Source organism: Cetorhinus maximus, chromosome 23 (assembly GCF_964194155.1).
Source record: "Cetorhinus maximus chromosome 23, sCetMax3.hap1.1, whole genome shotgun sequence".
NCBI lineage: Eukaryota > Metazoa > Chordata > Chondrichthyes > Lamniformes > Cetorhinidae > Cetorhinus > Cetorhinus maximus.
In genome coordinates this window covers 54,062,520-54,084,458 of record NC_135901.1, presented here as the reverse complement: position 1 = coordinate 54,084,458, position 21,939 = coordinate 54,062,520, and the positions used below count along the sequence as shown (strand labels likewise).

Sequence of the window (21,939 nt, the reverse complement as noted above, 5' to 3'; positions counted from 1 at the left end):
GGAAGCAGCAGAGGCAGCTGATCGGATTGTCCCAACCTTAGTGACAAAGAAGCTCCATGAGCTCCTCACACTTCTTGTTGGAGGTGAGGATGGAGGAGACAAGGGACAGGGAGAGCCCTTCGAAAGGAACTAACTTGTCTAAGAGATATCAAAAAGATTTGACACACAGTATATTTCACATAAAATTGATTTATTAACTTTTATTCAGCACACTAACCCCTATAACTGGGCTGGAGTTTATTAAACATCAGCAGAAACAGACCCCAATGAACATGGTTCAGTCCTGGATGTGTTTAACAGCAAAATCCAATCACTGTAGTTACTTGTGAACTCGCTGGAGTCCCAGCAGGTGGGATGAGGTAGTGAATCCTTTTCCACACACGGAGCAGGTGAACGGTCTCTCCCCAGAGTGAACTCGCTGGTGTCTCAGCAGGTGGGATGATGAGTGAACCCCTTCTCACACTCAGAGCAATTGAGCGATCTCTCCGAGTGTGAACACATTGATGGTGCCTCAGTTCCCTGAATGTTTATAGCGCTTCCCGCAGTCTGGACATTTAAAAGGTCTCTCTTTAGTGTGAGAATCCTGGTGGGACATCATTTCCCCAGAATCTTAATAGCACTTCCCACACTGGATGCAGGTGAACAGTCTCTCCCCAGTGTGAACTCGCTGGTGTCTCAGCAGGAGAGATGACTGAGTGAATCCCTTCCCACACTCAGAGCAGGTGAACGGCTTCGCCCCAGTGTGACTGTGTCGATGAATTTCCAGCTGGGATGGGTAATTGAATCCTTTCCCCCACTCCCGATAGTTCAACAGTTTCTCCCCAGAGTGACTGCACATGTGTCTCGACAGGCCAGATGATGGGCTGAAGCCGGTCAAAGCTGATTTATTTGACGTTTAGCCAGAATATTAAGGCCTATAACTGTTCTGGAGTTTATTAACATCAGCAGAATCACATCCCAATGCACACGGTTCAGTCCTGGATGTGATTAACAGCAAAATCCAATCACTGTCGTTACTCATGAACTTGCTGGTGTGTCAGCAGGGTGGAGGAATCAGTGAATCTTACCCCACACTGGGGGCAGGTGAACAGCCTCTCCCCAGTGTGAGTGCGCTGGTGTGCAGTGAGTTGAGATGACCACCTAAAGCCAGTCCCACACTGAGAGCAGCTGACTGGCCTCTCATCAGTGTGAACACGCTGATGGGACATCAGATCCCAGGAGCTTTTAAGGCACTTCCCACAGTCTGGGCATTTAAAAGGTCTCTCCCCAGTGTGAACTCGCTGGTGTTTCAGGAGTTTGGATGAATGAGTGAATCACTTCCCACACTCGGAGCAGGTGAACGGTCTCTCCCCATTGTGACTGCGCCGATGAGTTTCCAGCTCAGATGGGGTTCTGAATCCCTTCCCACAATCCCCACATTTCCATGGACTCTCCCCGCTGTGACTGTGCTTGTGTCTCGACAGGCCAGATGATCGGCTGAAGCCTCGTCCACACACAGAACACGTGTACGGTTTCTCCCCACTGTGAACGGTGCTTTTTCCTTCCATGTTCAAAATCCGATGATATTCAGGTTTTGATAAATTGGGCGACTCTGTCAGATCCTGATGTGATGTTTGGTTTCAGTTTCCTGAATGAAAATCCTCCCCTTCTAATACCCTGTGAAATTGACTTAAAACAGAAAAAAGGGAGTGAGAGGGAACCCACAAAAACACAAAGGCAGGTTGTGAAATTGAGCTGAATGAATCTGGGAATTTGTGGGGCCGGCATGAGGAAAAAGTGACCATGAAAACTGCTGGATTGTCATAAAAACCCAACTGGTTCATTCATGTCCTTCAGGGAAGGGAACCTGCCACCCAGTCTGGGCCTACACAAGACTCTGGCCTTTATAAGAACATAAGAAATAGGAACAAGAGAAGTCCTAACACCCCGTCGAGCCTGCTCCACCATTCAATACGATCGTGGCTGATCTTGGGCTTCAACTCCACTTTCCCACCCACTCCCCATATCCCTCGACTCCCTGAGAGACCAAAAATCTCTCCATCTCAGCCAGAAATATATTCAATGATGGAGCATCCACAACCCGCTGGGCTGGAGAATTCTTTGTGACAAAGAGAGAGACAGAAAAAGAGAGAGGGGAGTGGGAGAGACAGAGAGAGATGGTTAGTGAACAAAGCACAAGATGCAGTGAACAAAATCCAAGCACATGGGATTGGGGTAATATACTACTATGGATTGAGAATTGGTGAGCAGACAGGAAACAGAGAGTCGGAATAAACGGCTCATTCTCAGGATGACAGGCTGTTACTTGTGGGTTACCCCAAGGATCAATGCTTGGCCCACAGCTGTTCACAAACTATAGAAATGATTTGAAGGCACCCATTTAAGAAGCACCCATATTTTCACATTCTCATCCTTGTTTTCCTCCATGGTTGTGATCATTCCTATCTCTGTAACCTCCTCCAGCCTCACAATCCCCCCCGAGATATCTGCGCTCCTCGAATTCCGACTTCCTGAGAATTCCTGATTATAATCACTCCATCACTGATTGTCACTCCATCAGTTTCCAAGGCCTAAGCTCTGGAATTCCCTCCCTAAACCTCTCCACCTCTCTACCTCATAGCATCCTTTAGGATGCTCCTTCAAACCAACCTCTTTGACCAAACTATTGGTCACCTGCCTGAATATCTCCTTATGTGGCTCAGTGTCAAACCTTGTTTTGTAACATTTCTGTGAAATGCCTTGGAAAACTGAATAACAATAAATGTGCAATATAAACACAAATTGTTGTTGTCGATTTGGACATATATCACTGTTCCTTCATCATCACTGGGTGAATAACCTGTAACTCCTTACCTAACAAAATTGTGGGAGCACCTTCACCACTCGGACTGCAGCGGTTCAAGAAGGTCAAACATCATCTTCTCCACAAGCAACTGGGGGTCACAATAGGCTCTGGTATCTGTGGAGAGTGAAACAGAGTTAACATTTCAGGGTTCACAGAATGAATTACAGGGGATAAAAATGGTGCAGAATTTGATGCTCAATGTAAGTTCAGAAGTGGAAGAGAAATGGATGATAGCGCAGGAAAAACAATTCCTGACTGTGAAAGATACTGTGGGAAGATAAAGCTGGTAAGATAGCAGCGCATGGTCTGAGGATGGGCAGCAGTGGAAACCTCATTTAGACACAGTGGGCAGAAGTTACAGTAAAACCCTAAACATACATCCTAAACAAACACTACACGCAGTATTAGAGACAGAGGAGGTCAGGCAATGGTAGAGAGGTGATCAGGGAGGGCAGATGTGAAACAGAGCAATGGATGGACATGGATTCAGGTCCACAGTAAGGGAGTCACACCAGCCCCAGAGCCATGGAACCTCTCACAGGTACAGAGCATAGAACTAAAAGCTAAACTAAAAGCTGTAGCTGAAAGGTGAAAATACTCAGCTCTGAAACAATTTAACAGTTTTCAATTTAAAATCTCCTGCTGGAGCCTGCAGCTGGAAAGCTATCAGAAGCACTGGAGTCAGAGAAAAATCTCCCAGTTGAGGAAATACCTGGGGAGCGGGGTGATGTCACAGTGTAATTGTCGATGTGTGATGATGTCACAGTGTAATTGTCGATGTGTGATGATGTCATAAACACAGAACATCTGGGTTTGTACAAACCAGTGATCACCACACATTATGAAGGATGTGAAGGTCCTGAAGTTTAGATGAGGTAGTTAAAGAAAAACTATTTCCATTAACTGATCGTAAAATGGTTATGGGAGACAGTTTAAAGAGCTTGGGAAGATCTACTAGAGGGATATAAGGAAGAAACGTTACACAGTGAGCGGTAATGACCTGAAACTCAATGCTTGCACTCAGAGACCGATAATATCCAGGTCCTGATGAATCGAGTGATTCTTGCAAATTCTAGTGTGATGTTTGGTTTGAATTTCCCACCTGCAAAATCTCATCTTCTAGTATCCTGTAATTGGAGATTACAAAATCCATCATTGTCAGTGCAGGATAGAAATTGAGAAGAGACAAACATTCCTCTTGGTTTGAGTTTGCTGCGTGTAAATCCTCCCCTTCTAACCCCCTGTAAAAGAATTTCCAAAATCCATCCCTGTCAGTCCAGGTTAGAAATGCACAACATTCTCTCCTCCTGCTATCTGGACCAGGAAGACCGCGCATGCGCCCTGCTGCACATTGCCCCCTAAAAAGATGGCGGCCGTTACCCCGGGCCTAGCGAAGGGAGAAATCCAGACTTTTTCGGCCCGTTCTCTACAAACACAAGACCGGTACCTTGTTGTTTGTGGTCTGCGGCCTGCACTGTGTCTTTATGAAGCCTCCGTGCCCACTCCGCTGGCTCCATTCCTCCTCACACACCCACTAACTCTGTTAGTTTGCTCCGCTCGACATTCTCTCCCCCGTTCTGAGCAGCTGCAGTCACAGACCAGCACTGCGCATGCTCGTGAAAGAGACAATAGTGCGCATGCTCCAATCACACACCGTAATGCGCATGTGTGGGGAGCTGCTGTAATGAGGATAGAGCACATTCAGTACCGCAGTGAATGCTGGGTGAACGCTCCGCCATTGAAGGCTAACATTGCAGAATGAAACTGAAGTCCAGTAATTAGAATACGATGGGTGCCATCGAGACAAGGTATAAAGTCTTCGAATGAATTGATACAGCAAGTAAAATGCTCTGGACTCCACATAATTCTCCCCTGGGTGTTATGAACAGCTGAACAAATACCCTGCAGTTAGATCTGAACTCGATGCAGTCTTAGCAGATGGATTATTTTTCACCAGACATGGAACATTTAAACCCTGCCAACAGGAATGCTCTGTCAGAGGATTTAATCCTTTGAATTTTAAAGTTGGTGTGTTTACTGCTTTGCAAACTGAATAAATCGCTTCACACATATGAAGTATCTGGATGGTCTCGTACTGGTGTGACTGTGTTGATGAGTCAGTAATTGGGACAATGGAATGAACCATTTGCATTTTCAGCTTAGGCACGTGAGTTTACTTACACATTTTCAGCTGAAACATCGATCTCAAGTCTTATGGCTTCCACATTCTTTGTGGAATAATTAGTTAAAGAAAATCAAAATGCTGCAGATGCTGGCTTTCTGAAATAGGAAAAACAGAAAATGCTGGAATTCTCAGCAGGTCTGGTCGCGCCTCTGGAGAGAAAAGCATAATTTTTATTTCAGGTCTGTAACATTTCATCAGAACTGCACTCCATCAGTGCACAGGTCTGGCAGGTCAGGAATTGAAACCTAAAATGGGCTTTGGGACAATATCAGACAAGACACAAAAAGGCTCGAAGTGAGAATCTGTTGTATGACAGGTGGTTCCTGGTGACATGGATGTGTCTGCAGTGGGTGAGATCAGACTGGTTCCATGTTTCCATAATCAATGTCCCACCTGCTCTTTTCGAAGAGTGAAACTGATAGAAAACAACTGTCATTCCGGTATTGACAATCTGAAGCTTTAACTCACTGAGTCAGTTTAAGATATCTTGCAGGTTTTGATTGTGTGAGCCTCTGTTATATGATTGGTTGGAATTTGGAAGGTAGCTGAAAGGTTGGTGCTTTAAGACCATCAGGGACGAAGCCTTTGCTGTTTTCTCCCATCATCATTCATTGTCACACAGTTCCAGGATAACAACTGGCATTTTGGCTGCAAGAAAATATTCGCCAAACATTGCCAACTCTACTTTTATGCAATGGATTCCCAAACTGACAGTGTTTTTTTTCTTGAATATTCATTTCAGATATAATGAGAAAACAATCAAACCTACCATGTACCTACTTGTAACCCATTTGAAATCTATGAAGTTTTTGGATTCAAACAAACCCATCAATAATTCCCTCGTCCTCAGCTCCACAGCGAGTGAGGCAGGGAAAATTAGAAAAGCAGCAATATTCCTGCCCCGCACTCTCCAAGCATTCTCCAATCACCCGCTGCCAGCAGAAAGAGGCGGCTGCAGCTTCAATCAGCGGGTTACTGCCCATCCCTGGGACACAAGATACTCCAACGTGGGCCAAACCTCCCAATACACCGAGCATAGGCTCAGGAAAACTCAGGTGGATTATATCCCGATCACTAAACCTCCGAGCAGCATTTACAGAATACCCGAGTGAGTGAGTCACAAATAAAAGTCACACCAACTTTGCATATCTTTTCAATAAAAATGCTTTCATTTTATTGAAAAGCGGACCATTGTGAATCTGAAAGTGAGCACCATGGGATTAGTGTTACCGAGTGACTTGTTTTCCATTGTTTGTCCATCATGTTAGCAATTCAAATTGTGTTGGATATTGAATCGAACACCATTTCAAAATGAGGGCACAAAGCAGGTAAATATTAAATCCAGAAACAAATCCTGAGGAAAATGGACCCCAGTGTTTGGAAGGAGGTGCAGCTGAGAAGCGGAAGATGTGAATAATGTTTTTGATCATTGAGTGGAAAGCAGTGGTCAATTATCATGGCCGAGTGGTTAAATGGATGGTTTCAAAATCTATTGGGGTTTACCCAGGTAGAATCAAATCTTACCAACTGATCATTATACTGATTTCAATCAGGTGTCTGCAGAACTAACTATCGGGTCAATGGGAGGAGAAGCATTTAAAAATCGTCTTTAGCTCTGAAGAGGGGTCAAACGGACTCGAAACGTTGAATCTGTTTCTCTCTCCAACAGATGCTGCCAGACCTGCTGAGTTTTCCACATTTTCTGTTTTTTCTTCATATTTCCAGCATCCACAGCATTTTTCTTTTGTCCAAAATTTCTCGTGATTTTTGGACTCTAAGGGAATGAAGGGCCACTGGGATCGGGTGGGAAATTGGTGTTCGGACTGGGGAACCGCCATGATCTTATTAAGTGACGGGGGAGGCTTGTGGGGCCTTATGAAGTATTGTTGCGGCTTTGCTTCTGTTCTATTTCAGTATCAATACCAGACAAGGCGATGGAGAGTAACAGCCTGAGCTTGATAGTGTGGCCGAGCAGTCTAAGGTGCTGGATCGTAATTCTACTTTCTGTGGAGGCGTCGGTTTGCAGCTTACAGTTACCAACATTGCACTTTCAGAACTCCCATTGGTCGAAGAAGTGCCAGCCTAAAGTTGGAGCAGGTGTGTGCGGTGTTTTATTTTAACAGGAAGAGCGAGGAGAGACAATAAAAATATACATTGCTGTGCAGAAAAGGCGGGTTGGCAAAGTCACTGAATTCCTCTTCCATCGGCCGGCACGGACACCAGAGGCCGCATGTCGTCCTCCTCTGCTGTCCTCATCTATGCTTGTATACCATAGGGTCAGTCGTCATCGCAGAGTGGTTAAAGCCATTGAGTCCAAATACATTGTTCTTTCCCGTTTTTTTTACTATGCCTGGTTTTAACTGTGTCTACAGCGTTAATTATTGGTTAAATGGAATAAAATCCATGCAAACACTCGGGCATTTTCCTATTTCTGGTCATTCACGAAACTTACAGTTGGAACTGGAATAAAACTTAGTGTTATGTTTGCTTTCTGGGTGTTTGTCTCTCGTTAAAGATAAGCCCGTGCCCTCTGTCACTCTCGGTGTATATGTCTGTGTGTGTTCCTCTGTGTATGTCAAAGTGGTCCAGTTCCCGAGGGGGTGAACACATTTTTACCATCACAAACTTTATTCACAACAGTTGTGCAGCTTCAGATTAAAATGTTACAGACATAAATGTCGGGATGAAAGATGCAAGAGGAGTTTGCAATGTTTGGATGGAGGTGCAGCTGAGAAGAGGAAGATCTGAATGATGTTATTGATGATTGAGAGGAATGCATTGCAACCTTGGGGCTTTTGCAGGTCGATTACCTTCCACACTTTGAAATTCAGAACAAGCTGAGGCTCCAGGTGGAAAGCAACAGTTGTTTACATATATGTTGTGATATAAATTACTGTTCCCGTATACCCTGCTAGCTCAGTCGGCAGAGTATGTGACTCTTAATCTCAACGTTGCGGGTTCAAGCCCCACTTTTGCTTTTAACGCCAACCCAATCCCTGCAGCAGCTGTGAAACTTACAAGGCAGACATTAACCACTGAAAGCAGCCGATGCTCATAAAATTCAAGTCACTGTCATGTTGCATATCTTTCTGCTTCTGCCCCTCCAGCTCCCTCTGCCCGTCCAGCTCCCAGGTCAATTAGCTGCTTGATGCAGACCCAGTCAGTTGATGGGAATGGAAGACACGATACCATAGATTTGCAGACCATAGAGTAAAAAGACACCAGGATCTCATCTTCCTGATTCTCCCAGATACTGATCACAGTAATGTCCACAGTGCCGATTATGCACAGTCACACTCTCCTTCCAGTCTTGTCTACGTTGTTCAGCTTTGAAATTGCTCATATTTTCACACTGAATTTCAATGTGAAGAAAGCAGAGCTGTCGTTGGCTGAAGAATTGGTTTGTCTTGAGTCCAAACATGCAGTTTTGAGGTAAAAGAGATCTGAAATATTTTTTAAATGGTGAAAGCAGCGTAGATAAGCCACACCGGAAGAAGACTTCACAGCTTTTCTGGTGGTCCAGTGGTTAGGATTCGGTGCTTTTAGCGCCTCAGGTGGGGTTGGATTCTTGGTCAGGGAATGAAGATTTATTGATCCTGTGAAATGGTTAAAAACGAGTGTTGCGAATTTATTTATTGAAAACATTTAATATTTGCACCGGAGTCAGTGGAAGGGGAGTTGGAGTTTTGCCTCAGAGCACAAAATGTCACATTGGGAACAGGTCAAGAACAGACACAGTCGCGGAGTGAAGAAATGAAAGAAGGAGAAGAGAAGGGCTGGTTGTAGAGCACTGACAATAGAGATGGTGGTGCCAGGCAAAATATGGGTGGGAGAAGGATATATTTTGCTGATTCTTGTTTGCACTGGCACAGATATTACTCCTGATCGACCAAACAATCAGAACTGCTCTTTGAAAGCAGTACACAAGGCCGAATGGCCTCTTCCGATGTTGCAACTTTCTGTAGTTTTATGTTTTCCAACACCACGACTGCTTCTTTCACAATAATTCTGCCATTTTATAGTCCACTCCAGCGAGATGTAATTTCTTACCTTGGAATCGGCTCCTTTGAAACCTAAATACGGAGCAAATTCAGTGAGTTTCCTTGTCATTTCCAGCCCGAGATTTGTCACGAGACTAATTGAGCGACACATTAATGGTGCCAATCCTTCACTGGAGCTCACCACGTCCAAAGAGCACTGTTATCATCAGCCTGTCATATGCCTTCCTACAGTACACCTGCCGATCAATAACAGCTTATCACAACTCTGCTTTCTTCACATTGAAATCCAGTGTGAAAATATGAACAATTTCAAAGCTGAACAACGTACACAAGACTGGAAGGAAAGTGTTACTGTGGATAATCGGCACTGTGCACATTCCTGTAATCAGTATCTGGGAGAATCAGGAAGATGAGATCCTGGTGTCTTTTTACTCAATGGTCTGCAAACCGATCGTATTGTGTCTTACATTCCCGTGAACTGACTGTGTCTGTATCAAGCAGCTAATTGACCTGGGAGCTGGGCGTGAAGAGGGAGCTGGAGGGGCAGAAGCAGAAATAGATGCAACAAGACAATGATTTGATTTTTTTGTGCATCGGTTGCTTTCAGTGTTTAATGTCTGCCTTGTAAGTTTCACAGCTGCCGCAGGGATTGGGTTGGCGTTAAAAGCAGCAAGATTAAAAGCAAAAGTGAAGCTCGAACCTAAGATTAAGGTTGGCATGCTCTGCCGACTGAACTAGCCGGCATATAGAAAAATCCATCCATATACCAACATACATGGAAAAAACTGTTGCTTTCCACCTGGAGCCTCAGATTGTTCTGAATTTCCAAGTGGAGAAGGTAATCGACCTACAAATGCCCCAAGGTTACAATACATTCATCTCAATCATCAATAACATCATTCACATCTTCCACTTCTTAGCTGCACCTCCTTCCAAACATTGCAAACTCCTCTTGCATCTTTCATCCTGACATTTTTGTCTGTAACATTTTAACGTGAAGCTGCACAACTATTGTGAATAAAGTTTGTGATGGTAAAAATGTGTTCACCCCCTCGGGAACTGAACCACTTTGACACACACAGAGGAACACACACAGACAGAAACACTGAGACAGAGGGCAAGGGATTGTTTCTAAGGAGAGACAAACACCCAGACAGCAAACATGACCAATAACTTTATTTTCCAGTTCCAACTGTAAGTTTCGTCAATGCCCAGAAATAGGAAAACGCCCGAGTGTTTTCATGCATTTTATTCCATTTAACCAATAATAAACTCTGTAGACACGCAATTAAAACCAGGCAGAGTAATGAACGGGAAAGACCAATGGATTTGGACTCAATGGCTTTAACCACTCGGCGATGACGACTAGCCCTATGGTATACAAGCATAGATGGGGACAGCAGAGGAGGAGGACATGCGGCCTCTGGTGTCCGTGCCGGTCGGTGGAAGAGGAATTCAGCGACTTTGACAACCCGCCTTTTGTGCACAGCAATTTATATTTTTATTGTCTCTCCTCGCTCTTCCTGTTAAAATAAAACACCGCACACGCCTGCTCCAACTTTAGGCTGGCATTTCTTCGACCAATGGGAGTTCTGAAAGTGCAATTTTGGTAACTTTAAGCTTCAAACCGACGTCTCCACCGAAAGTAGAAGTACGATCGAGCACCTAGGCTGCTCGGCCACACTATTAAGCTCAGGCTGTTACTCCCCATCGCCTTGTCTGGCATTGATACTGGAATAGAACAGAAGCAAAGCAGGAACAATACATCATAAGGCCCCACAAGCCTCCGCCGTCACTTTTTAAGATTATGGCGGATCCCCAGCCCCAACAACAATTTCCCACCCGATCCCGATGGCCCTTCATTCCCTTAGAGTTCAAAAATCAGGAGAATTTTTGGATAAAAGCAAAATGCTGTGGATGCTGAAAATATGAAATAAAAACAGAAAATGCTGAAAAACTCAGTGGTCTGGCAGCATCTGTTGGAGAGAGAAACAGATTCAAAGTTTCGAGTCCGTATGACCCTTCTTCAGAGCTAAAGATGATTTTTTGGATGTTTTTCCTTCCATTGACTCGATAGATCTGTAGACAACTGGTTGAAATCAGCAATAATGAGAACCACAGTCGGTAAGACTCGACTCTGCCTGGGGAAACCCCAACGGATTTTGAAACCATCCATTTAACCACTCGGCCATGATGATTGACCAAGGGCCCACTGCTTTCCACTCAATAATCAATATCATCATTCACAGCTTCCGCTTCTCAGCTGCACCTCCTTCCAAACATTGGGATCCATTTTTCTCAGGATTTGTTCCTGGATGTAATATTTAGCTGCGTTGTGCCCTTATTTTGAAATGGGATTCGCTTCAATAGCAAACACAAACTGAACTCCCAATCTGACCGACAAACAATGGAAAACATGTCGCTCGGTAACACTAATCACATGGTACTCATTTTCAGATTCACAAGAGCCGGATTTTCATTAAAATGAAAGAATTTTGTAGTGAAAAGATTTAGAAAGTTGGTGTGACTTTTATTTGTGACTCACTCACTCAATGTTCTGTAAATGCTCCTCGGAGGCTTAGTAAACAGCATATAATCTACCTGCATTTTCCTGAGCCTGTGCTCGGTGTATTGGGAGGTTTGGCCTGAGTTGGAGTATCTTGTGTCCCAGGGATGGGCAGCAACCCGCTTATTGAAGCTGCAGTTGCTGCTTTCTGCTGGCAGCGGGTGAGTGGAGAGTGCGGGACCTGAATATTGCTGCTTTTCTTCTTTTCCCTGTCTCACTCACTGTGGAGCTGAGGACGTGAGAATTATTGATGGGTTTGTTTGAATGTAATAACTTCATAGATTTCAATGGGTTAGACGTAGTTACATGGTAGGTTTGATTGTTTTCTCATTAAATTTCAAATGGATATTCATTAAAAAAAAACACTGTCAGTTTGGGAATCCATTGCTTAAAAGTAGAGTTGGCAATGTTTGGTGAATATTTTCTTGTAGCCAAAGTTCCAATTGTCATCCTGGAACTTTGTGACAATGAATAATCATGGGGAGAAAACAGCAAAGGCCTCGTTTCTGATGGTCTTAAACCACCAACCTTTCGTTTACCTGCCAAATTCCTACCAATCATACAACAGAGACACAAACAAAAAAAAAAATCTGCAAGATATCTTAAACCAAGTCAGCTATTTAAAGCTTCAGATTGTCAACACCGGAATGACATTTGTTCTCTATCAGTTTCACTCTTCGAAAAGAACAGGTGGGACATTGATTGATGGAAACATGGAAAAGGTCTGATCCTACCCACTGCAGACACATCCATGTCACCAGCAACCAGCTGTCGCACAACAGATTCTCCTTTCGAGGCTTTCGGTGTCTTGTCTGCTTTTGTCCAAAAGCCCATTTTAGGTTTTAGTTACTATCTGCCAGATTTGTGCACTGATGTAGTGCAGTCCTGATGAAAAGTTACAGACCAGATATAAAAACAGCGTTGTTCTCTCCAGAGACGCTACCAGACCTGCCGAGAATTCCAGAATTTTCTGGTTTATTTTATTTCAGAAAGCCAACATCTGAAGCATTTTGATTTTCTTTAACTAATTAGTGCTAAGAATGTGGAATCCATTCCCAGAAGAGTTTAAGATCCATGTTTCAGGTGAAAATGTGTACATAAACTCACGTACACAAGCTGAAAAAGGAAAAGGACTCACTCTATCGTCCCAATTACTAACACAGCAACACAGTCACACCAGTGGGAGACCAACCAGATATTTCACATGTGTAAAGGGATTTATTCAGTTTACAAAGCAGTAAACACACCAACTTTAAAATTCAAAGGATTTAATCCACAGTCAGAGCATTCCTACTGGCAAGACACGGTTTTAATGTTCCATGTATGGTGAAAAATGCCCCATCTGCTGAGTCTCCATTGAGTTCAGATCTTAGTACAGGGGTTTGTTCTGCTGGTCATTACATCCAGGTGAGACTTTACGGCGGATATAGAGCATTTTAATTGCTGTACCAATTAATTCGACAATTTTATATCCTGGACCTATGGCACCCATCGTATTCTGATTACTGAACTTGGGTTTCGATTTTACAATGTTACCGTTCAATGGCGGAGTGCACACCCAGCATTCGCTGCGGGACAGAATGTGCCCTATCCTCATTACAGCAGCACACTCGCACATACGCATTGCTGTGTGTGTGTGTGTGTGTGTGTGTGTGTGTCTGTGCTTGGAGCATGCGCATTGCGGGCTGTTTCACGAGCATGCGCAGTGCGAGTCTGTGACTGCAGCTGCTCAGAGCGGCAGAGTGAATGTCGAGCGGAGCAAACTAACAGAGTTAGTGGGTGTGTGAGGAGGAATGGAGCCAGAGGAGTGGGCAGGGAGGCTTCATAAAGACACAGTGCAGGCCACAGACCCCAAATAACAAGGTACCGGTCTTGTGTTTGGAGAAAACGGGCCGAAAAAGTCTGGATTTCTCCCTTCGCCAGGCCCGGGGTGACGGCCGCCATCTTTATAGGGGGCAATGTGCAGCAGGGCGCATGCGCGGTCATCCTGGTCCAGGTTGCAGGAGGAGAGAATATTGTGCATTTCTATCCTGGACTGACAGGGATAGATTTTGGAAACTCCTTTTACAGGGGGTTAGAAGGGGAGGATTTATACGAAGTCAGCTCAGACCAAGAAAAATGTTTGTCTCTTCTCAATTTCTATCCTGCACTGACAATGACGGATTTTGTAAATTCCATTTAAAGGATACCAGAAGATGAGGTTTTGCAGATTGGAAATTCAAACCAATCATCACATCAGAGTCAGCAAGAATCACTCGATTCATCCCGACCTGGATATTATCGGTCTCTGAGTGTAAGCATTGACTTCCAGGTCATTACTGCTCACTGTGTGAACTTTTTTCCTCATATCCCCCTTGTAGATCTTCACAAAATCTTTAAACTGTCTCCCATAACCCTTTTATGATCAGTTAACGGAAATCGTTTTTCTTTGTCTACCTCATATATACCTCAGGACCCTCCCATCCTTCATAATGTGTGGTGATCACTGGTTTGCACAGACCCAGATGTTCTGTGTCCGTGTGTGTGACATCATCACAAATCGACAATTACACGGTGACATCATCCTGCTCCCTGGGTATTTCCTCAACTGTGAGATTTTTCTCTGACTCCAGTGCTTCTGATATCTCTCCAGCTGCAGGCTCCAGCAGGAGATTTTAAACTTGAAAACTGAAATTGTGTCAGAGGTGAGTATTTTTCACTACTCAGGTACAACTTTTAGTTTAGGTTTTAGTTCTACGCTCTGTATCTGTGAGAGGTTCCATGGCTCTGGGGCTGGTGTGACTCCTTTACTGTGGATCTGAATCCATGTCCATCTATTGCTCTGTTTCACCTCTGCCCTCCCTGATCACCTCTCTACCATTTTCTAACTCCCTCTGTCCCTAATACTGGATGTATCTTAGCTCTGTTTAGGATTTTACTGCTACTTCTACCAACTGTGTCTCAATGAGGTTTCCTCCGCTGTCCATCCTCCGACCATGTGCTGCTGTCTTACCAGCTTTATCTTCCCACAGTATCTTTCATAGTCAGAAATTGTTTTTCCTGCACTATAGTCCATTTCTCTTCCACTTCTGAACTTATGTTGACCATCAAATTCTGCAGCATGTTTATTCCTTGGAATTCATTCTGCACACCCTGAAACATTAACTCTGTTTCATTCCCCACAGATACCAGAAAATATTGCCAATCCCCAGTTGCCTGTGGGGAAGATGATGTTTGACCTTGAATGGCTGCAGTCCGTGTGGTGAAGGTGCTCACACAATGCTGTTAGGTAAGGAGTTACAGGTTATTCACCCAGTGGTGATGAAGGAACAGTGATATATGTCCAAATCAACAACAACAATTTGTATTTATATGAGACTTTTAATGTAAGACAATGTTCCAAGACCATGTTTCACAGAAATGTTACAAAGCAAGGTTTGACACTAAGCCACATGAGATATTATGAGGAGATGACCAAGCTTTTGGTCAAAGAAGTGAGTTTTACAGAGTAAATTAAAGGAGGAAAATGAGGTAGAGAATGGGAGAGGTTTAGGGAGTGAATTCCAGAGCTTGGGGCCTTGGAAACTGATAGAATGGGCACAGATGTGGAACAAGAAAAATCAGGAATGCTCAGGAGGCCAAATTAGAGGAGCACAGATACCTCGGAGGGTTGTGACACTGGAGGAGGTTCCAGCAACAGGGAGCAGCCACACAGGAATTGGAAAATAGGGGTGGGAATTTAAAAATTTTGGTGCTTCTTAACCTGGAGTCTTTGCAGGTCCGTGAGTAGTGAGGTGATGGTGAACAAGACTTGGTGCGAGTAAGCACATGGGCAGCAGAGTTTTGGATGAGCTCAAGATTACAGGAAGGTTGAATGTGGGAGACCTGCCAGGAGTGCGTTAGGATAGTTAAGCCCAGGGGTACCAAAGGAATGGATGAGAGTTTCAGCAGCAGATGAGCTGAGACTGGGGTGGAGTCGGGCGATGTTACTGAGGTGGAAATAGGCGGTCTTGGTGATGATGTGGATATGTGGTTGGAAGCTAATCTTGGGGTGAAATATTTCACCATGGTTGTGAACAGTCTGGTTCAGCCTCAGACAGTTGTCAGGAGAGAGATGGAGTCTGTGGATAGGGAGTGGAGTTTGTCGTGGGGGCTGAAGACAATGGCTTCAGTCTGCCCAATATTGAAATGGAGGAAATTTCTGTTCATCCAGCATTGGATGTCAGACAAGTCAGGACGGTGTGTGACTTGGAGGGGAACTTGGAGGTGATGGTGTTCACATATACCTGTTACCCTGGTCCTTCCAGGGGGTGAAGGTTAGTGGTTCAGGAGATTCAACCCAAGTTCTGGTTTTGTTGTAGGTTTATTAAAACTCGCCCCTCACCCCCTGTCTCTCCCACTCCCCTTCTCTCTCAGCCTCTCCCACTCCCCTTCTCTCTCGGCCTCTCCCACTCCCCTTCTCTCTCCCCCTCTCCCACTCCCCTTCTCTCTCCCACTCCCCTTCTCTCTCCCCCTCTCCCACTCCCCTTCTCTCTCCCCCTCTCCCACTCCCCTTCTCTCTCCCCCTCTCCCACTCCCTTCTCTGTCTCTCCCACTCCCCTTTTCTCTATCTCTCTCTCCGCCTCCTCTCTCTCTCCCACTCCCTTCTCTCTCTCTCCAACTCCCCTTCTCTCTGTCTCTCCCACTTCCCCTTTCACTCTCCCACTCCCCTTCTCTCTCTGCCTCTCCCATTCCCTTCTCTCTCTGCCTCTCCTACTCCCCTTCTCTCTCTGCCTCTCCTACTCCCCTTCTCTCTCTGCCTCTCCCACTCCCCTTCCCTCTCAGCCTCTCCCACTCCCCTTCTCTCAGCCTCTCCCAATCCCCTTCTCTCTCTGCCTCTCCCACTCCCCTTCTCTCTCCGCCTTTCCCATATCCCTTCTCTCTCCGCCTCTCCCACATCCCTTCTCTCTCCGCCTCTCCCACTCCCCTTCTCTCTCTGCCTCTCCCATTCCCTTCTCTCTCTGCCTCTCCTACTCCCCTTCTCTCTCTGCCTCTCCTACTCCCCTTCTCTCTCTGCCTCTCCCACTCCCCTTCCCTCTCAGCCTCTCCCACTCCCCTTCTCTCAGCCTCTCCCAATCCCCTTCTCTCTCTGCCTCTCCCACTCCCCTTCTCTCTCTGCCTCTCCCACTCCCCTTCTCTCTCTGTCTGTCCCACTCCCCTTAAATCCTACTTGCTCTCTCCCACTCCCCTTCTCTCTCTGTCTCTCCCACTCCCCTTCTCTCTCTGCCTCTTCCACTCCCCTTCTCTCTCTGTTTTTCCCAGTCCCCTTCTCTCTCTGTCTCTCCCACTCCCCTTCTCTCACTGTCGGTACCACTCCCCTTCTCTCTCTTTCTCCCACTCCCCTTCTCTCTCTGTCACATAGAATTCTCCAGCCCAGCAGGTTATGGATGCTCCATTATTGAATATATTTCAGGCTGAGATGGGGAGATTTTTGGTCTCTCAGGGAGTCGAGGGATATGGGGAGTGGGTGGGAAAGTGGAATTGAAGCCCAAGATCAGCCACGATCGTATTGGATGGTGGAGCAGGCTCGACGGGGTGTCAGGACTTCTCTTGATCCTACTGCTTATGCTCCTAAAGAGGCCAGAGTCTTGTGTAGGCCCAGACCGGGTGGCAGGTTCCCTCCCCTGAGGGACATTAGTGAACCAGTTGGGTTTTTATGACAATCCAGCAGTTTTCATGGTCACTTTTTCCTCGTGCCGGCCCCACAAATTCCCAGATTCATTCAGCTCCATTTCACAACCTGCCTTTGTGTTTTTGTGGGTTCTCTCTCACTCCCTTTTTTCTGTTTTAAATCAATTTCACAGGGGATTAGAAGGTGAGGATTTACAGTCGGGAAACTGAAACCAAACATCACATCAGGATCTGACGGAGTCGCCCTATTGAACACGGACGGACAAAGCACCGTTCACAGTGGGGAGACACTGTGGAAATGTGGGGATTGTGGAATGGGATTCAGATTCCCGTCTGAGCTGGAAACTCATCGCCGCAGTCACACTGGGGAGAGACCGTTCATCTGCTTCGTATGTGGGAAGGGATTTACTCGATCATCCAGCCTGCTGACACACCAGCGAGTTCACACTGGGGAGGGACTGGTCACCTGCTCCGAGCATGGGAGTGGATTTACGCGACCATCAGGGCTGGTACAACACCAGCGAGTTCACACAGGGGAGAGACCGTTCACCTGCTCCCAGTGTGGGAAGGGATTCACTAGGTCACCCAACCTGCTGAGACACCAGCGAGTTCACACTGGGGAGAGACCGTTCACCTGCTCCGAGTGTGGGATGGGATTCATTCAATTATCAACTCTGCTGACACACCAGCGAGTTCACACTGAAGAGAAACCTTTTAAATGTCCAGACTGCGGGAAATGCTACAAAAGTTCTGGGAACCTGATGTCCCATCAACGCATTCACACTGACGAGAGACCGTTCAGGTGCTCTCACTGTGGCACTGGGTTCAGGGAATCATCTCAACTCACTGTACACCAGCGCACTCACACTGGGGAGAGACCATTCACCTGCTCCAAGTGTGGGAAGGGATTCACTCAGTCATCCAGCCTGCTGAGGCACCAGCATGGTCACAAGTAACTCGTAACATTGAGTGGATTTTCCTGTTAGTCTCATCCAGGAGTGAACCATGTACATTGTGGTCTGTTTCTGCTGATGTTAGTAAACATCAGCCCAGTTATCGGTGTTAATATTAAAAAAATATATATAATGTGATAAAGTCAATTAAATCAGCTTTGTATGAAATACAGTGAGTTGAATCTTTTTAGTGGCTCTAACACAAGTTAGTTCCTTTTGAAGGGCTCTCCCTCTCCCCTGCCTCCTCCACCCTCACCTCCAACAACAAGTGTGAGGAGCTCATGGAGCTTCTTTGTCACTGAAATTCAGCCAATCCGATCAGCTGCATCTGCTGCTTCCCTCCCTTCCACTAGCCCACCGGGACAAACTGTCTGTAAAGATCCCCCTTGTCTGAACCCTGAACTCGCATCTTCCTCCAGTTTCTAAGGAGGTGTTGGAGAGGGTACAGAGGAGGTTTACCAGGATGTTGCCTGGTCTGGAGGTTATTAGCTATGAGAAGAGATTGGAGAAACTCAGATTATTCTCACTAGAGCGACGGAGATTGAGGGGGGACTTGATAGAAGTTTACAAAATTATGAGTGGCATGGACAGAGTAGATAGTCAGAAGCTTTTTCCCAGGGTGGAAATGACAATTACTAGGTGACTAAGGTGAGAGGAGAAAACTATAGAGGAGATGTGCGGGGTAAGTTTTTTACGCAGAGGGTAGTGAGTGTCTGGAATTCGCTGCCAGAGGAGATGGTGGAAGCAGGTACGATAGTGGTGTTTAAGAGGCAGCTTGACAAATACATGAATAGGATGGGAATAGAGGGATACGGACCCCGGAAGTGCAAAATGTTTTAGTTGATGGGCAATATGATCGGCGCAGGCTTGGAGGGCCGAAGGGCCTGTTCCTGTGCTGTACTTTTCTTTGTTCTTTATTCTTTCTCTCCCATCTCCCCTCCTGCCCTCTCAGCGCTCATCTTGTCCATGAGACCCACCACCTGCCCCATCGACCCTATTCCCACTAAACTGCTGATCATCTAATTTCTCCATGTAGCTGATATTGTTAATGGTTCTCTCTTTCTCCTGGGACTGTCCCTCTTCACCTTTCAATGCACTGTCATCACCCATCCGAAAAAAACAATCTCTGATCCCCCACTTTTCAAACTGCCGCCCCATTTCCAACCTCCCTTTCCTCTCCAAAGTCCTTGTACTTGGTGTCCCCCAAGGATCTATCCTTGGCCCCTCCTATTTCTCATCTACATGCTGCCACTCGGTGACATCATCCAAAAGCACCGTGTTAGTTTTCACATGTACACTGACAACACCCAGCTCTATCTCACCAGCATCCCTCTCCATTCCTCCACTGTCCCTAAATTATCAAACTGCTTATCCCACATCCAGTACTGGATGAGCAGAAATTTCCTCAATTAAAAATTGGGAAGACCAAAGCCATTGTCTTCGGTCACCACTACAAATTCCGTTCCCTAACTACCGAGTCCATCCCTCTCCCTGGGAACTGTCTGAGGCTGAACCCACACTGTTCACAATCTCGGTGTCATATTTGACTCCAAGGTGAGTTTCTGACCACATATCCACACCATCACTAACACCAGATATTTCAATCTCCATAACATCGCCTGTCTCCACCTCACCCCCAGCTCATCTGCTGCTCAAACTCTCATCCATGTCCGTGTTACCTTTAGACTTGATGATTCCAATACATTCCTGGCCGGCCCCTCACATTCACCCCATCCCACACGGAATCATGAGATCATCAAAAACTCTGTGCCTGTGTGTTCTCACCTCAAATCCCGTTCACCCATCACCCCTGTGCTCATTGACCCACATCGGCTCTTGGTCAAGCAATGTCTCCATTTTAAAATTGCATAATTGTTTCAAATCCCTCCATGGCCTCATCCCTCTCTAATCTCCAGTACTACAACCCTCCTAGATTTCAGCACTCATCCTCCTGGCCTCTTTGGCATCCCTGACTTTAATTACTCCACCATTGATGGCCGTGCCTGGTGTGAAGCTTTGAAATTCTCTCCCTCAACTTCTCCATCCCCTCCACCTCTCTCTCCTGATTAAAGATGTTGGTTAAAATCTACCTCTTCAATCACGGCTTTGTCCATTGACCCTAATATCTCCCTATGTGACTTGTCAGTTTTTTCTTTAGGAAACTCTTCTGAAGCACCTTGGGATGTTTTATGTAAGTTGTTCCTGTTTCAGAACAACCTGTTTGTGCACAGTAAGGTTCCACAAACAGCAATCAGACTAACTGATTAATCTAGTTTTTTTGGTGGTGTTAGTTAAAGCATGAATGTTGGTCCCACTGCACCAGGAGAACTCCCCTGTGGACAGGATGTGGAGTTGTTGAGCTCTCCTGAGCTGAGAGTGGAGCTGATTGAGCTGTCGGGCCTGCAGTGTACCTTGAAGAACCGCTGTCTGGGATCTTTCCTCTTAATTCACTGACCCCCAGCTGAAGTTATTTCTGCGGTTAAATAGTTAACTTTGAATATCAATCCCAATTTAAACTTTTAGCAAAATCTGCAACTTTAAATCAGCTGTAAAAGAGAAAGATAATTCATGCTAATGCATTTGGAGAGGGCAAACAAAGCTGGAGAATACACAATAAACAGGAGAACATTGGGAGGGGTAGAGGAAGTGAGAGGCCTTGGAGTCCATGTCCACAGGTCCCTGAAGGTGGCAGGACAGATGGATCAGGTGGTAAAGAAAGCATATATTTATCAGAACTCACCATACACCAGAACACTCACACTGGGGAGAGGCCATTCACCTGTACGGAGTGTGGGAAGGGATTCACTCAGTTATCCAGCCTGCTGAGACACAAACAAACTCACACTGAGGGGAGGCCATTCAGCTGCTCCGAGTGTGGGAAAAGATTCGACCATTTGAACAACCTTGTGAGACACCAGCGAGTTCACACTGGGGAGAAGTTGTTCAGCTGCTCCGAGTGTGGGAAGCGATTTACTCAGTCATCCCACCTACAGACACATCAACAAATTCACACTGATGAAAGACCTCTTAAATGCCCAGACTGTGAGAAGTGCTTTAAAAATTCCAGTGAACTGATGTTCCATGAACGTGTTCACACTGACGAGAGACCGTTCAGGTGCTCTCACTGTGGGACTGGGTTCAGGTGGTCATCTCAACTCACTGTACACCAGCGAGTTCACACTGGAGAGAGGCCGTTCAGCAGCTCCGAGTGTGGGAAAGGATTCACTCAGTCACTAACCTGCTGAAACACCAGCGAGTTCACAATTAACAAGTGATTGGATTTTGCTGTGAATCACATGCAGGCTTGAACCATGTTCATTGGGGTCTGTTTCTGCTGATGTTAATAAACTCCAGCCCTGTTATAGGGGTTTATATCTTGGATAACAATCAGATTTGTGTTAAACACATGGTGTATTGAGTCTTTTTTAATATTGCTGCTACAAATTAGTTCTTTTTGAACATAGGAACATGTCTCAGGACATTGGGGCAGCAATGAACAAACACAGGGGAAGATTGGATACAGAGTCAAAACAACATTATATTCTTTCTCCATGTGACCTATCTCAGAATTCTCTCATCAAACAGACCATCAACATGAGAGGAATTGACATTTTAAGTCATCCCAAGAGGAAATTAGAGGCTGTAATTATCCAGGATGTTGTTCTGAAATTTACACTACCTCCCACTGTCACTGGCAATAGACAGCTCATTGTTCTAATTGTGTTGTAGCCTCTGTCCCA

General features: G+C 45.6%; 2 protein-coding genes across 2 annotated transcripts in view; one reads left to right on the top strand and one right to left on the bottom strand.

Moving 5' to 3' along the window:
• Positions 1-21,939, bottom strand: part of LOC144698562 (uncharacterized) — a 1,040,782-nt gene that overhangs the window by 610,166 nt on the left and 408,677 nt on the right. The gene's annotated exons all lie outside the window — the stretch shown is intronic.
• Positions 14,762-18,364, top strand: LOC144698339 (uncharacterized). Its single transcript, XM_078570299.1, has 2 exons — positions 14,762-14,865; positions 17,420-18,364. Exon 2 carries the CDS (start codon positions 17,561-17,563, stop codon positions 18,200-18,202), a length of 642 nt encoding a protein of 213 aa, XP_078426425.1. The 5' UTR covers positions 14,762-14,865; positions 17,420-17,560; the 3' UTR covers positions 18,203-18,364.

Bases quoted from the DNA above. Each gene is read 5' to 3' on its own strand.
- LOC144698339 (XM_078570299.1), top strand. From the start codon at position 17,561: ATGGGATTCAGATTCCCGTCTGAGCTGGAAACTCATCGCCGCAGTCAC.